A 14,469-nucleotide genomic window follows, 5' to 3' on the forward strand; every position below is an offset into this window, starting at 1 on the left:
CCTTTGAGAAGGTCACAAAGGACTAGAAGGTCAGCTATTCCTGATGACTATGAGGTTTACTTGCAGGAGCATGATTTTGACATAAGTGATGATTCAGATCCAGTCACTTATAAGGAAGCCATAAGCAGTTCGCACTCAAACTTTTGGTTGGATGCAATGGAAGATGAAATGAAATCCATGGCATCAAATGGTGTTTGGGATTTGGTTAAGTTACCATTGGGTAGCAAGCCTATAGGGTGCAAATGGGTCTTTAAAACTAAAAGAGACTCTAATGGTCAAGTAGAGAGGTATAAGGCTAGACTTGTAGCCAAAGGATTTAGCCAGAAGGAAGGAATTGATCACACAGAGACATTCTCTCCTGTATCCATAAAGGATTCTTTTAGAATCATTATGGCAATTGTGGCACATTATGACCTAGAGTTGCATCAGATGGATGTCAGAACTACTTTTCTGAATGGTGATTTATTTGAAGATGTGTATATGGTTCAACCAGTTGGCTTCTAGCAAACAGGGAATGGTAATTTGTTTTGTAAGCTTAAGAAGTCAATTTATGGTCTTAAGCAGGCTTCGAGACAATAGTATCTTAAGTTTGATGAGGTTGTCATCCAAAATGGCTTTAAAGAGAATGTTGTTGATAGATGCATATATATAAAGGTTAGTGGGAGCAGTTTTATATTTCTGGTGCTGTATGTTAATGACATGCTTTTAGCTACTAATGACACTGACCTATTAGCTGAGACAAAGCAGATGTTGTGCAACCATTTTGATATGAAAGATCTTGATGAGGCTTCTTTTGTTTTGGGCATCAAGATTGTTCGAGATAGGACTAATTATGAGTTACAATTGTCCCATAGAGCTTATATTAATAGAATCCTTAAGAGATTTGATATGCATAATTGTTCTCCTGGAAGTGTACCGGTTACGAAAGGTGAAAAGTTTTCTAAGGATCAGTGTCCCAAGAATGATAAAGAGAGGATGGCGATGAGAAATGTTCATTATTCTTCAGCAGTGGGTAGTATAATGTATGCACAAGTTTGTACACGGCCTGATATAGCTTTTGCTGTGGGTGTGCTTGGTAGATTTATAAGCAATCCTGGTCCTATTCATTACCAAGCAGTTAAGAAGGTCTTTAGGTATCTTCAGGGTACTAAAGATTATATGTTAACTTATCGACGTACCAACTCACTTGATGTAGTTGATTATAGTGATGCAGATTATAAAGGCTGTGTGGATGATAAGAAATCTACCACGGGGTATATATTTATCATGGCAGGAGGTGCTGTGTCTTGGCAGAGCTCGACTATGGAGGCAGAGTATGTGGCGTGTTATAAGACTACTCGTCATTCAGTTTGGCTTCAGAATTTTATTCATGATTTGGGAGTAGTAGATTCCATAGAGAGGCCTATCATGATGTATTGTGATAATACTGCAGCAGTGTCCTTCTCCAATAATTTAAAAGGTACCCCTGGTGCAAGATACATTGATGTCAAGTATTTTGTGGTTAAGGAGAAAGTTGAAGAAGGCCTCATTACTGTTGCTCACACACCTACTTACAACATGGTGGCAGATCCACTAACCAAGGCCTTACCAGTAGGCATATTTGAGGAGCATGTGTCCCGTATGGTATTGTTAGGCAGCTAAGACTGCTGTGGGTCAGTGGGAGTTTGTTATGTTTTCTGTAGTAATATCCATGTTGAGTATTATTTATTTATTTGAGTATTTTGATATATTGATGTATGTAGATCATTATTTATTTATGAGATGATTTATTACACATATTATTGCTCCTATATTTACAGGCCTGTTGAGACTATTAGTCTATATATATGTGTATGTTGATCCAGAGGTGTCATAGTGAATCCCTACTACCTAGTTTGGGTATATTGTTGTATCCTGTTGATACGCAATGTGCTTGAATGAAATGGTTTTGTGTGTTGGGGGATTGCACATGGTTAGGTAAATCTCTACTACCTAGACTGAGTTTATGGCATGCAAAGTACTCAGTTGAAATAGTATAATGTTTTAGGAGATTTACTGAGAGAATCTCTACTGCCTAGTCTAGTATATTGTTGTGCCCTATCGGTATACTACATATTTGGATGAAATGACATTATGGTTCGGGAGATTCTATAGTAAGTGAGTTTGGATTTTATATGATGATGATTATGCAGTCCAAATGGGAGAATGTTGAATAAATTAATATTTGTGGACTTGGCATAATCAATTACTCACTTACAGGGTCTTTTTATGCCATTAATGGGACTGACTTATTTTATTATTTTGTAGTAGGGTTTTTGGTCACACACTCTCTATAAGACTCCGGTTGGCCCATTGGACTGGAGGACCAACTCTCTTTATAAGCCCATTGACTTATCCATATTTTTTCTAGTATAATTATATTATCAAATTATTATTATTTTATTTATATCAAAATTAATGGATAAGTCTGACTTGTAGAGACTATTTAAAAAGATCTAAGGCAAGCAAACATTAAGAATAACATACAGTATTTTTGAGATTAGGGTTTTCAGAGATCTGAGAGTGGTTTGAGAGTAGTGTGTCCATAGGTACTACTTTACGTTGTTTCTATTTTACAGGATTAAAGATCTAATTTATCAATAGCTGCGTTTAGAGGTTAGTCTTTTCTTCTTCTTTTTTCCTTTTTTATTTTGGGTACCAAAAGCGTTTTTAACATGTATATATATATTATTATTACTATTATTATTTACCATATAAACCTGCCACAGTAAGAAGTGTGTCCCCTCATTTCACTAAAACATGCCACCAGTGCAGTTTTAACCCACTTTTTCTGTGTTTTTTTCCCCTCTACCTTTTGTTAGTTTTAATACTTTTTTTCCTCACTTATCTTATTTTTAGTCATCTCTTACTTATTAAAGTCACGATTACTTAACATGGTTATAATTTTTATTTACTAATTTTTTAGTTATATAATATTTATCATTTGCAATTTTAAAAAATAATAATCATTTACAATACCAATGATTTAATATACAAATTAGTTAATAAACAAGAATTATGCAATCAGACCAACAAAAAACTATACTTATTTACAAAATAATTTTTATGGCTTGCAAACCCTGAGGAAAAAAGAAAAAAAAAATTCTCTTTGAATATAATCTATTTTTATTCCGCATCGTAATTGTGCAGAATTCACTTGTTTGTTCTCTTACTGAATTTTATCAGAATACGTACTTTTATCATATTCATGTCAAAATATGTACTTCTTACTTAATTTTATCGAAGTATGTACTTTATCACATTCATGTCAAAGTTTGTATTTTTTATCACGTTCTTTGTATAAATTGCTTTTATACATATTCACCAAATATTATACTTATTAGTTTATTGGTACATGTAAACGAAAAAACTGTCCTACTGATTCATAATCCTAAATCCAAAGCATCATACGCTAAATCTTTGAGTAAATATTCCAGACTTTAGCAATGCTAGTGATTTGCTTGCGAATGACTTAGATTTTACATGTAGTAAAAACTAAAAGAGGCCAAGGCCCTAATGGACAAGTTGAGGGTCCACTACCATCGGCAGTAGATTGTAAGAATGGGTCCAATCCAAATAGAAGGAAGAAATAACCAAAGTAGATCGTAAGAATGGCTCCAATCCAAATAGAAGGAAGAAATAACCAATTTCTATTCTTATTATTATAAGTATTATCATTATCATTATTATTGTGTGGTTGTCCTTGCAGATTTTTCTGATTATTTTGGATTCCAAAATAATCGGGTTCAAATTATTTATTAATTATTTGGATAATCAGATTCTTGTTATTTGACAGTGCTTATATTTTTCCTTTCTTTCTTTTTGATAGTGGTAGTTTTTTGCTTTGCTTTTACTTCAAGCAACAGGGGAAGCGAAGTTTTGTTAGAACTAGATCACTATCTTTGTAACTTATCTGGAACCAATAGCATATCCAACTTAATTAGGAAAAGCAAGTAAACTTGAACTAAAACTCTCGGCCATCTATATATATTATTAATAATATATGATCCTATATACAAACTGAATGAGACATTCACAAAGCTGCAAAGAATTCTTTTTGCTATAATTTCTTGCCTCGAAGAAGATCTTGATTCATTAAGTCATCATGCTTTCAGTAAGATTCGAAACTAATTAGTGCTTTTAAATTGTTCTTTTTATTTTGTTCCTCATATATCAATTTCTTTCATGCTGTACACTTTCTTTGTAATATTCTTTTTCACCATAGTTCCCTTGATTCTTTTCTTTTTTCTTTTATTTTTTATATTTAGTTTTTGTATCTTACCATGCTACTGATTGATCGGTAAAGTAAAAAGATCATAACTCCGAATTTGAAAGTGGCCGGGTTGATATCTTCTGTGATATATATCCATCCATGTCTATAAGGCCTCAATTTTTAGTTTCTACCATGTATATGGCCCATTAATATTCATATCGTACGTTGCGTTTTTTGATTTATAGTGCAAGCATAACTACTCTGTTTTTTTCTTTTTTTTTTAAAGTCAATCTTTTGGACTTTGTTTGATGAATGAGGAATCGTCTAATTGTGTGCCTCCTACGCACCCATATCATGTTATAATCCTGACAATTACAAATAAATTAATGAATAAATAAAAACTCTGTGGACTTATGTTTATAGTTGAATTAGTTTCATGATTATATGTGTGTGTGTGTTATTTTTCTATTTATTGATTTTTTCATTTGGTTTTGTGATCTTCTTAGGTATTTCCTCCTCAATGGTGGCCTGATTGATTCAATAACATCTCTCATATCGTCTTCAAGAAGCCGACTCTTCAATGGTTTGTTTTCTCTACTTCTTTCTACAATTTTTTATTTTTATTTTTGTGTAATATCCTTATTTATCTTTTTTCATGCTGTATAACCTTTTCTACATTTTGTCTATTATTATTTCTCTTATACATTTGAAACTATTAATTTATTTATAAAAATACCAAAAGTCATAAATCATAAAAAAAATATAATAATAAAATAATCAAGAAATCTAGAAACACTTAATTTACTCAAGCTGATTTGTTAGCAATTGATGATTAAAGGGCTGACTGTAAGGCTTGTAAGAGCGTATAACTGTAAGAATGGAATGACCATTAAAATGGACTTTGTTTGGAGCTTGCTAAAAATGTCAAACCCTCAATGTTTTTACTGGATACTAAGATCAAGTCCGATTGAGCTGCTCTTTTGACTCTTGTCTCTAGGCATTACTGGGCTGCTATCCCCATCAATGAATTTAACATAGAAGTTCCTTGGTCGGGAATGCAGTCTGGCAAGGTCTGGATGAGAGGCAAAAGAGTGTTCACTCAAACTTTTTCTTGGCTTCCAATAACAACATTGAGCGTTCAACATCTTTAGCATGCCACCATGCAAAGTCCAATTTTTAAAGGTGGTTCCATTGCTATAAGCATACGCTCTTACCAGCCTTGCCATCTTCTCTTCTGCCATCAATTGCTTTGTAGTTGGCCAAGTTGAGTATGATTTAAGTGGAGCTGGAGCTGAAATGGATAATAGACATTTGTTATCTTTGTAAGACCACGTGTTTTGGATTCTTATCCTTTCTTTATACACAACATATTAATGAATTTTACTCTTCTTTTATTCCTAGACGTCATAGTCATACATTATACATTCTGTACAATTTCTTTTGGACACACTATTTTATACAGTTTATTGATTCAAATATTCATATGCACATGCTTATATTCAACATCTTTTTTTTTTTTATACTATAATGATGTTATTCGTTGAATAGTAACACAATATTGTGCAATATTAATTTATAATAATATTATTTTTTAAGGCAATGGCTCAAGTATATCTATTTTCTCTTTTAATATGCGTATACACGACCTCGGGCGAACCCACATGTGCCCTCCTCAAATATTTTTGGCTTTTACATGTTTTTTAATATTATATTTTCATTTACCAATGTAGCCTTTCAAAATATAAGTATTCCCCATATCAAATCGTTCCCACATTGTTCTGTAATTGACTTTTCAAATTCATTTCCCATTTTTCTCGTTTTAATTTTTACATCACTTATTTATAATCATAATCTCTTATACATATATATATATATATATATATATTAATCAATAAATTTTTAAAATTATAATATCGTTTTAATATACTTATCTACAATTATAATAATTATTTGTAGAGGAGTTGATTCTTTTAATTGTGATTATGGCTACATTTTTTTATTATTTTTTTATAGTTTTCCGTTGAGTTTCTTTGATTAATCCCTATTTAACTTTGGAACTCTTTTTCCCCCTTACCTCAAGTATATTTATTTATTTTACCAACAGTTGGTAACAAACTACAACTACAAGAATTTTAGCTTCTCAAATGTCAGGTTCAAGTTAAAGTAGTTTTTACTAACGAATAAAATATTTATTAATGTTCTAATTCTCGAATAGGATAAGGCCGATTAGGTTTAGGAACACTTTGTGATCAAAGATTGAAAAAAAAGTTTATTTATTTATTTTAAATTGAATTCTAACGTGGCTGTTGTGGATGCCAAAATACATTAGTTTAAGTATTTAAATCAAATTTTTTTATTAAAAAAAATTGGAAAAAACAAAAAAAAAATATATAAAAAGTTGACAAAAATTATTAATTAACTCTATTCAGTTTGGTTAATAACAAATGGACTATAATATTACCCAAAAAAAAAAAATGCATTTTCCATATGTTTGAATATTTTCCATCTTTGAATTAAAAGTAGAGAATAATCGAGCTATATTATATAATAGTGCTCCTCAAAATTTTTTTCTGGTTTCACCATTGTATACAACCACAATCAAATAAGATTTTTAATATCAAAATTGATGTCAAGACTAGTACTATCATCTTGCAACATGAGTCTATTGTCACCAAAAAAATGGTAATGCACATGTAATGATGGGGGGTTGACACATTTTCTAGCAAAATTTCATATATATAGGTGATGAGTAGTAGTATTAGCTACAATTTAGAGTAATTGCTATTATATAATAAGGTAAATTGCAATTTAATGTCCTGTACTTTGATTAGATTACATATCAGACCTTTAAATTCAAAATGTTTCATATTAAGTCCTCAATTTATAATTTGCCTTACATTTGTTCAACTACTAAATTAACTTTTAAATTGGGTGAAAAAAAATTTAAAACTTAAGAAAATTAACTAATTTTCTTAAGTAATCATTTTTTTCTTCTTCTTCTTTGTAAATTGAGAAAACTAATTAATATTATCAATTTTTAAACTTTCTATCAGTCAATTTAACAATAATGTTGAAAATTAGATAAATGTGAAATAAATTGAAAATCTAATATAAAACATTTTAAATACGAAAAACTTAATATACAATTTTCACCATAGTATAAGGTATTAAATTGGAATTAATCCTATATAATATATATTATAATGCATTTATATATATATATATATAGAGAGAGAGAGAGAGAGAGAGTTAGAAGATTTAAATTATAAATCATTATTAAAAGAAAATGTGGCTTTTACCATTGCGTCAACATCTAATAGACGTTATTACATCATGAACAGTTTAAAAATGGCCAGATACAAATGCAGTCACGTTCAGCACATTCCCACCTTGCTACATGATTATGTTTTTTTTTTTTTTTTTTTTTTTAGTTGTGGAGGGAGGAATATATTAATATCACAATTCAAATAAAATGATCCTTCAACTATAGCCGCAAATATAAAGATACTAATTAAATATGTTTTTCAATTTTTTTAGGTAGAGATGTTTTGCAAATATTCATCATTAAACATGATTAGAAAACATGGAATTGGTCACTGGTGAGAGTTTTCGTATATATCCTATAATGGGCAACAAAAGTTCCTTTTTTTTCTCTTTTTGTGGTGTTTGATTGCTAGCAATACTAAATATCTGAGCGGAGAGAGACAAACAATTACTAGCTAGTGCATGTAGTAATGGGGCGTGATGATTTGTGGGTGGTGGAATTGGGAATTTTCTTCTAGGTCAGTGTAGAGCCGAAGTGGCAAGAAGTAGTTCGCATGTGAAGAATATATAATGGACCATGGGCTATCGATCATGGACATAGTAAATTTGCGGACAAAGACAAGAGATAGATACACTTCAGTTTCTGCTTAGACAACAATAACAAAACTTGGCTTGCACCATGTAAATGTGCTGAGGCAGTGAAAAAACACTAGTGCTTGTACCTGTCTAACCAAATTCTACATATGCATTTCTGAGGTCAGCATGATTCCAAGATTGTAACTATATTTTTAACATTTCTGTAGATTAAATTAAATTAGTCTTCAAACAAAAAGATTAGCATTTTCTTTTTCTTTTTCTTTTTCCTTTTTTTTTTTTTTTTTTTTTGGGCTGTGAAAAATTGGCACACTAATTCTTACACAAGTATTCTTCCTTCTCTATGAAACAAAGCCTCCTCATCTTCAACTACAAGTCTCTTTTTTTTTCTTTTTTTTTTTAAGTACCAAAAGCGTTTTTATCATTTGTATATATTATTATTTACCATATAAACCTGCCAAAGTAAGAAGTGTGTCCCCTCATTTCACTACCACACACGATCGGTGCAGTTTAACCCACTTTCCCTCCCCTCCCCCCCCCCCCCCTCTCTCCTCTACCTTTTGTTTAATACTTTTTTTCCTCACTTATCTTATTTTTAGTCATCTCTTATGGGTATAGTTTTTATTTACTAATTTTTTTTGTTATATAATATTTATTATTTACAATTTTAAAAAATAATAATCATTTGCAATTTCAATGATTTAATATACAAATTAGTTAATACACAAGAATTATATAATCAGAACAACAAAAAAATATACTTATTTACAAAATAATTTTTATTTAATAACTATTTTTTTTATTTTTCTAGTTTTTAATTTATTGTGGTCGATTAATTTCTAACAGAATTGAAAATTATTTTCCTGTTTTTGCTTCAAGTTCAATGTCTATGTTTATTTTATATATATAAATTTGTTATGTACATATTATGAATTTGAAATCTTTGCCAATATATTGAAATCATATTATTCTCCCAAAAAATAGAGAAAATAAAAAATAAAATCTATTTAATTTAGTAAATAATCTAATTAGTGGGACTAGATGCAATATAGCACAAGTTACACACACACACACACACACAGAGACATATATATATATATATATAAATGTTAAAAAAAAAATGTCACTGTATGATGTTACCCTGGAAAAAATTTCCTGGGTGTGCCAGTGTTGATGGACATGTTGAATTTGCTTGCGAATTCCTAGTCATTATCAGCAATTTAAAATGTCACACTTTCTCTTAAAAAAAGAAAAAAAAAATGTCACACTTGCTATTTTATTGAGCAAAAAAAGTTACACTTAAGGCGGGTCCTCTGCTATAATGTAGAAAACGAAAAAGCTAACATCAATGCCGGCTGTGCGCAATTGAGTTTCTTAAATAACGGCGTTGAATAAGGTTGGCAGGCAAAATGTCTATTTTTTTATGCCCCTTTATATGGGAAAAAAATAATTATTATTATAGATTTTTAATTGTTTCTGACAAGATTGCTTTTCTTACCGTTTCAATTACAATATTGTTTTTCCTTTTTGTTATTTTTTTTCCTCTAAGACTTTTTACCCCTTTGCTTCCTCGTTCATATCATATGAGCATGTGATAGGATTTAATTTGCTGACCTCAAATAAAAAAGAACAGTTTTTTCCCTCTCTTTTGGTTAATATAACTTACCATTTCAGCTAGAAAAAAAAAAAAAAAAAGTAGCATTAATTATTCTGGAAGCAAAAATAAGGGGGAAAAAAAGTAGCCATTAATTATTACAGAAAAAAAAAATTGGCCATTATATGGCCCCACAATTTCATATTCATTATTTCAAAACTATTATCCTCGTGCATTGATATTCCATTTTTTTTTTTTTTTTTTTTTTTGGGGAGCAGAATGCCTTGATATTCTATGATTCATTCATGCTAGCTACAATTAATTTTCTCCCAAAAAAAATTCATGTAATAAATAATTTAATTACATAACACGACTCCAACACATGCCTATAAAAACTCAACTAGAGATGATCAATATATATATATATATATAAGGAGAAATTATAGTTCACATATTACTGTTGCTATCTCTCATCAGCTTTTTACTTTTCTATCATATCTGTTCATTTTTGACCCTTGGCGAATTTAAAGTGAAAGATAAAACTTCGTGGATATTAATCATTTTTAATTGATTTGGTTTTAACAAAACCTAGGCTTACAAAAATGGGTCCAATCCACTTTCTATTTGTTTATTCTCTATCTTTTATTTTCCCTGGAAACCTTGATATTTTTCATCATTTTCTGTCTTGACTGTACAATCCCAATGGTCAATCCCACACTAGCAAGAACTCACATTTTTTTTTTTTTTTAAGTTTTGGTAAAGTGGCAAGAACTCGCATCAAGAACTCGCATACATACCTTGTTTTCGTGGCCAGAATTGGGAAAAATAATCAAGGTAGTTAAATTTGCTGTACTAAAACAAAGTTGGCCTTCTTATTTTCTTGCCAAGCAACAAGCTGACCTTTTACTTATTGTAGGGATTATTTTATCTTTATCTTATCTAATGAAAAGTCATTATTATGGTAAATTACACATAGTTTTCTTTATAACAAAAACAAACAAATAAATAAAATAATAGTTTCCTAAATCCAAAGGCTAGACTATAGAAATGTACCTTACCATACATATTTTTCTAACAATAACAGCTAATAATTTTTTCTTAACAAAAACAGACAGTTTTCTTTTCTTTTCTTTTCTTTTTTATTTTCTTTTATTTTTATTTTGAGATAAAACAAACAGTTATCTTATTTATAGCCTAGCAACATACAGATCCGGATAAAAAAGATATAAAATATAACTAAGTGGAAACAATAACTAATGTTTTGAGATAAGGTGAAATTTGATCGGACAAAAACACAGGCAGAAGAAAATAAGGACACAGAATCTCCTTTAACATATTATCCAAACATATTTGTTCTTTGACTCTCCCTATTTTCCCATATTAGGATAAAGAAGAACTAATCTTTTTAAACAAATTTTACGCAACTAATCTTTTTAAATAAATTTTATCAAACATTCTTCTAAATATAATTTTACATTCATGTCAAAAATAAATAAATAGATAAATGAATAAATTTTATCTGTTTGTATTAACTGACATTACCTATTGGTTTACAACTGACATAATTCTTAACAAATCAAAAGAAATAATTTGTCTTTTTTTTTTTCTTTTTTTTAATACTTTTCTTGTTGATGATAAAGGGCTTAAATTAAAAAGATAATAATCCAAAATCCTTCATTTAATCCACACAGGTCTAACCTATATTACACCAAACTCCCCTATTTAAAGCCCATCCCCCTATCCATGCTTTTATCAATTGAAGGAAAATATAAAAAAACTTGTTCGCTCTCTCTCTCATACACAGTATTTCACTGCAGCAGATCCAAATTGATCGAAAGCCCGAAAACCCCTCTCTCTGGATCACTTATCTTCTCTCCCAACACCATAAATATAGAGAAAAAAAAAAAAAAAATTACACCCTTTAGCAGGGGATCGAAAATGGTTGTCATCAACGGCAATGGTGGTGGTGGTGGTGGTGGTGGTGGTACAGGATGGTTTCGATTTGCAGTACATGTGGTTAAAGGCCGATGGTTCAGTGTCTTTGCCTCTTTGCTTATAATGGCCGGAGCTGGTGCTACTTATCTCTTCGGAGTCTATTCCAAGAAAATCAAATCCTCTCTCGGATACGACCAATCCACTCTCAATCTCTTAGGCTTCTTCAAAGACTTCGGAGCCAACGTAGGAGTTCTCTCCGGCCTAATCGATGAGGTAACTCCCACTTGGTTCGTCCTTCTGGTTGGCTCGGCGATGAACTTCACTGGTTATTTCATGATTTGGCTAGCCGTCACGGGAAAAATTGCCAAGCCTAAAGTCTGGCACATGTGCCTCTACATTTGTATCGGAGCCAATTCTCAGAATTTCGCAAATACCGGAGCTCTGGTCACCTGCGTCAAGAATTTCCCAGAAAGCAGAGGAGTTGTTCTGGGTATTTTGAAAGGTTTCTCTGGGCTTAGTGGTGCGGTCATGACCCAGCTCTATTTGGCAATTTACGGCAACGATGCCACCAATCTTATTCTTCTGATCGCTTGGCTTCCGGCTGCATTGTCTGTGATATTTGTTTACACGATTAGGACTATGAAGGTCGTTCGGCAAAACAATGAGCTCCGAGTCTTTTACCATTTCCTCTACGTTTCCATTGTCCTTGCTCTGTTTCTTATGGTTATCAATATAGTTGAAAAACAGATTGCTTTCTCTCACGAAGCTTATGCCGCTAGTGCTACGGTTGTTTGCGTTTTGATCTTCCTTCCTCTTGGTATCGCCATTAGAGAAGAGATGGTGATATGGAATCTAATACAACAGCCTCCGACTGAGCTGAAAATTGAAAAGCCACAAGCAATAATTTCATCACAACTTGAAGAATCGAAAACCGAGGAATCGAAAACAGAGAAAACAGAGGGAGCAGAGGAGAAGAAAAGCACAGCTTGTTTCGAGAACATATGCGATAAACCAGAAAGAGGCGAAGACTACACCATTTTGCAAGCACTCACGAGCTTGGACATGGGGATTCTATTCATCGCGACGTTCTGTGGGCTCGGATCGAGCTTGACCGCCGTGGACAATTTGGGGCAGATCGGCGAGTCACTCGGATACCCAGCTCACACCGTGAGCTCATTTGTATCCCTTGTGAGTATATGGAACTATTTCGGGAGGGTTTTTTCTGGGTTTGTCTCTGAAACGCTTCTTGATAGATATAAAGTTCCACGCCCATTGATAATGACCTTCGTTCTTCTTCTATCCTGTATTGGTTACCTACTCATTGCTTTTCCAACACCTGGTTCGCTCTATGTTGCTTCTGTGATTATTGGGTTCTCTTTTGGTGCCCAATTGCCATTGCTTTTCGCAATCATTTCTGAGCTGTTTGGGCTCAAACACTATTCCACATTGTTCAATTGCGGACAGATAGCTAGTCCTCTTGGTTCATACATAATGAATGTGAGGGTCACTGGTAAGCTTTATGATCATCAAGCTTTGAAGGAGTTGGCCAAGAAAGGTATGGATAGGTCATCTGTGAAAGAGTTGATATGCATTGGGGTTCAATGTTATAGACTGCCTTTTATCATCTTAGCTTGTCTTAGTTTATTTGGTTCTCTGGTTTCTTTGATTCTTGTTGTGAGGACAAGGAAATTTTACAAAAGTGATATATATAAGAAGTTTAGAGAAAATGCAGACCAGATTGAACCAGACTTGGGTCTTTCAAATCAAGCTACACAGAAGAGATCTCCATGAGGTAGAGATTAATTGGGGGATTTTTAGAGGAAGCTATCTGACAAGAGTAAATTTGTGGTCGACAATAGGTCCTGCTTACAGAATGTTCCAAGTGTTTGAAGTTTGGTTGCACAGAACATTATGCGGCTTTGCTTCCCATCATCAAAAAAGGCAAATTGTATTCTCCCAAAAGAAAAGGCCAAAAGAAAGGTTTTTCTTTTCTTTTTTTTCTTTGGCTTTTGGATTTAACATTGTATCTATCTTTTATGATTCTTTTGGTGTATGAGTCATACTGATTGAAATGATAAAAAGTGGGATTATCTAATACCAATATTTATCGTCTTCCTAAGAAAAGACAGGACATTTGGGTTGGGCTGATGCGTAATATTTCATTCTATTTTATTCTTCGTTTTTCATTTTTCATTTTTTATTTTTTATTTTTATTTTTGGCTAAAATGGCTGCTCTATAATTTGTTTGTATACGGTGGTCATGGTTATTATATGTCACGGACTCACGGGTGGATTTTTATTTGTGAGCCTGCTTTGTTTTGTGTGTGATTAGGATTAATGGTCAGCTTTTTCTGTATTTTGGTACCAAAAATTCTGACGGTCAAAATTATTTGGGTTGTTTGTGATAATATATATGATTCATGAGGACATTGTTGATCACGAGTTGATCCTGTTGCTCTCCATACAATGAGCGCTGCTTTTGTCTTTTTTAGAACCTATATTGGCTTTCCCTGTTGTTTTTAGGCCTTCTGTTTTCCAGATTAAATAAGAGAGAAAAGGCATCCAAATCTTGCATGTTGATGATATAGTAGTCCGTCTTGTGAGGGAGATGTGGAAAAAGGTTCGTACACATTAATATAATATAAAGATATATTAATTTGAAAGGAAAAACAATGAAGAATTTTTAGACTGTAGGTAGGGTTGAGAAATAGAATAAAAAATCTGCATGCTATAAATGCTTAAGAACCATGGATAATGTGAAGTATAATCATATACTAAATAAATATTTATTACTTGGCAGAAACTATACATTTTATTTTGATATTGTGCATTACATAATTATTACTTATGG

General features: G+C 31.9%; 1 protein-coding gene and 1 long non-coding RNA gene across 2 annotated transcripts; both read left to right on the forward strand.

Moving 5' to 3' along the window:
- The first annotated feature begins 4,009 nt into the window (after nt 1–4,009).
- On the forward strand, nt 4,010–6,057 carry LOC125421121 (uncharacterized). The gene is made up of 3 exons (XR_007239287.2): nt 4,010–4,132; nt 4,738–4,814; nt 5,229–6,057. It is a non-coding gene; the product is annotated as an uncharacterized LOC125421121 (long non-coding RNA).
- Nucleotides 6,058–11,357: 5,300 nt separating this feature from the next.
- LOC107407492 (protein NUCLEAR FUSION DEFECTIVE 4) lies at nt 11,358–13,804 on the forward strand. The gene has a single exon (XM_016014778.4). The coding sequence runs from the start codon at nt 11,427–11,429 to the stop codon at nt 13,407–13,409; it is 1,983 nt and encodes a 660-aa protein (XP_015870264.3). The 5' UTR covers nt 11,358–11,426; the 3' UTR covers nt 13,410–13,804.
- Nucleotides 13,805–14,469: the final 665 nt, after the last annotated feature.

The sequence above is a fragment of the Ziziphus jujuba genome, chromosome 10 (genome assembly GCF_031755915.1).
Source record: "Ziziphus jujuba cultivar Dongzao chromosome 10, ASM3175591v1".
NCBI classification, from domain to species: Eukaryota; Viridiplantae; Streptophyta; class Magnoliopsida; order Rosales; family Rhamnaceae; genus Ziziphus; species Ziziphus jujuba.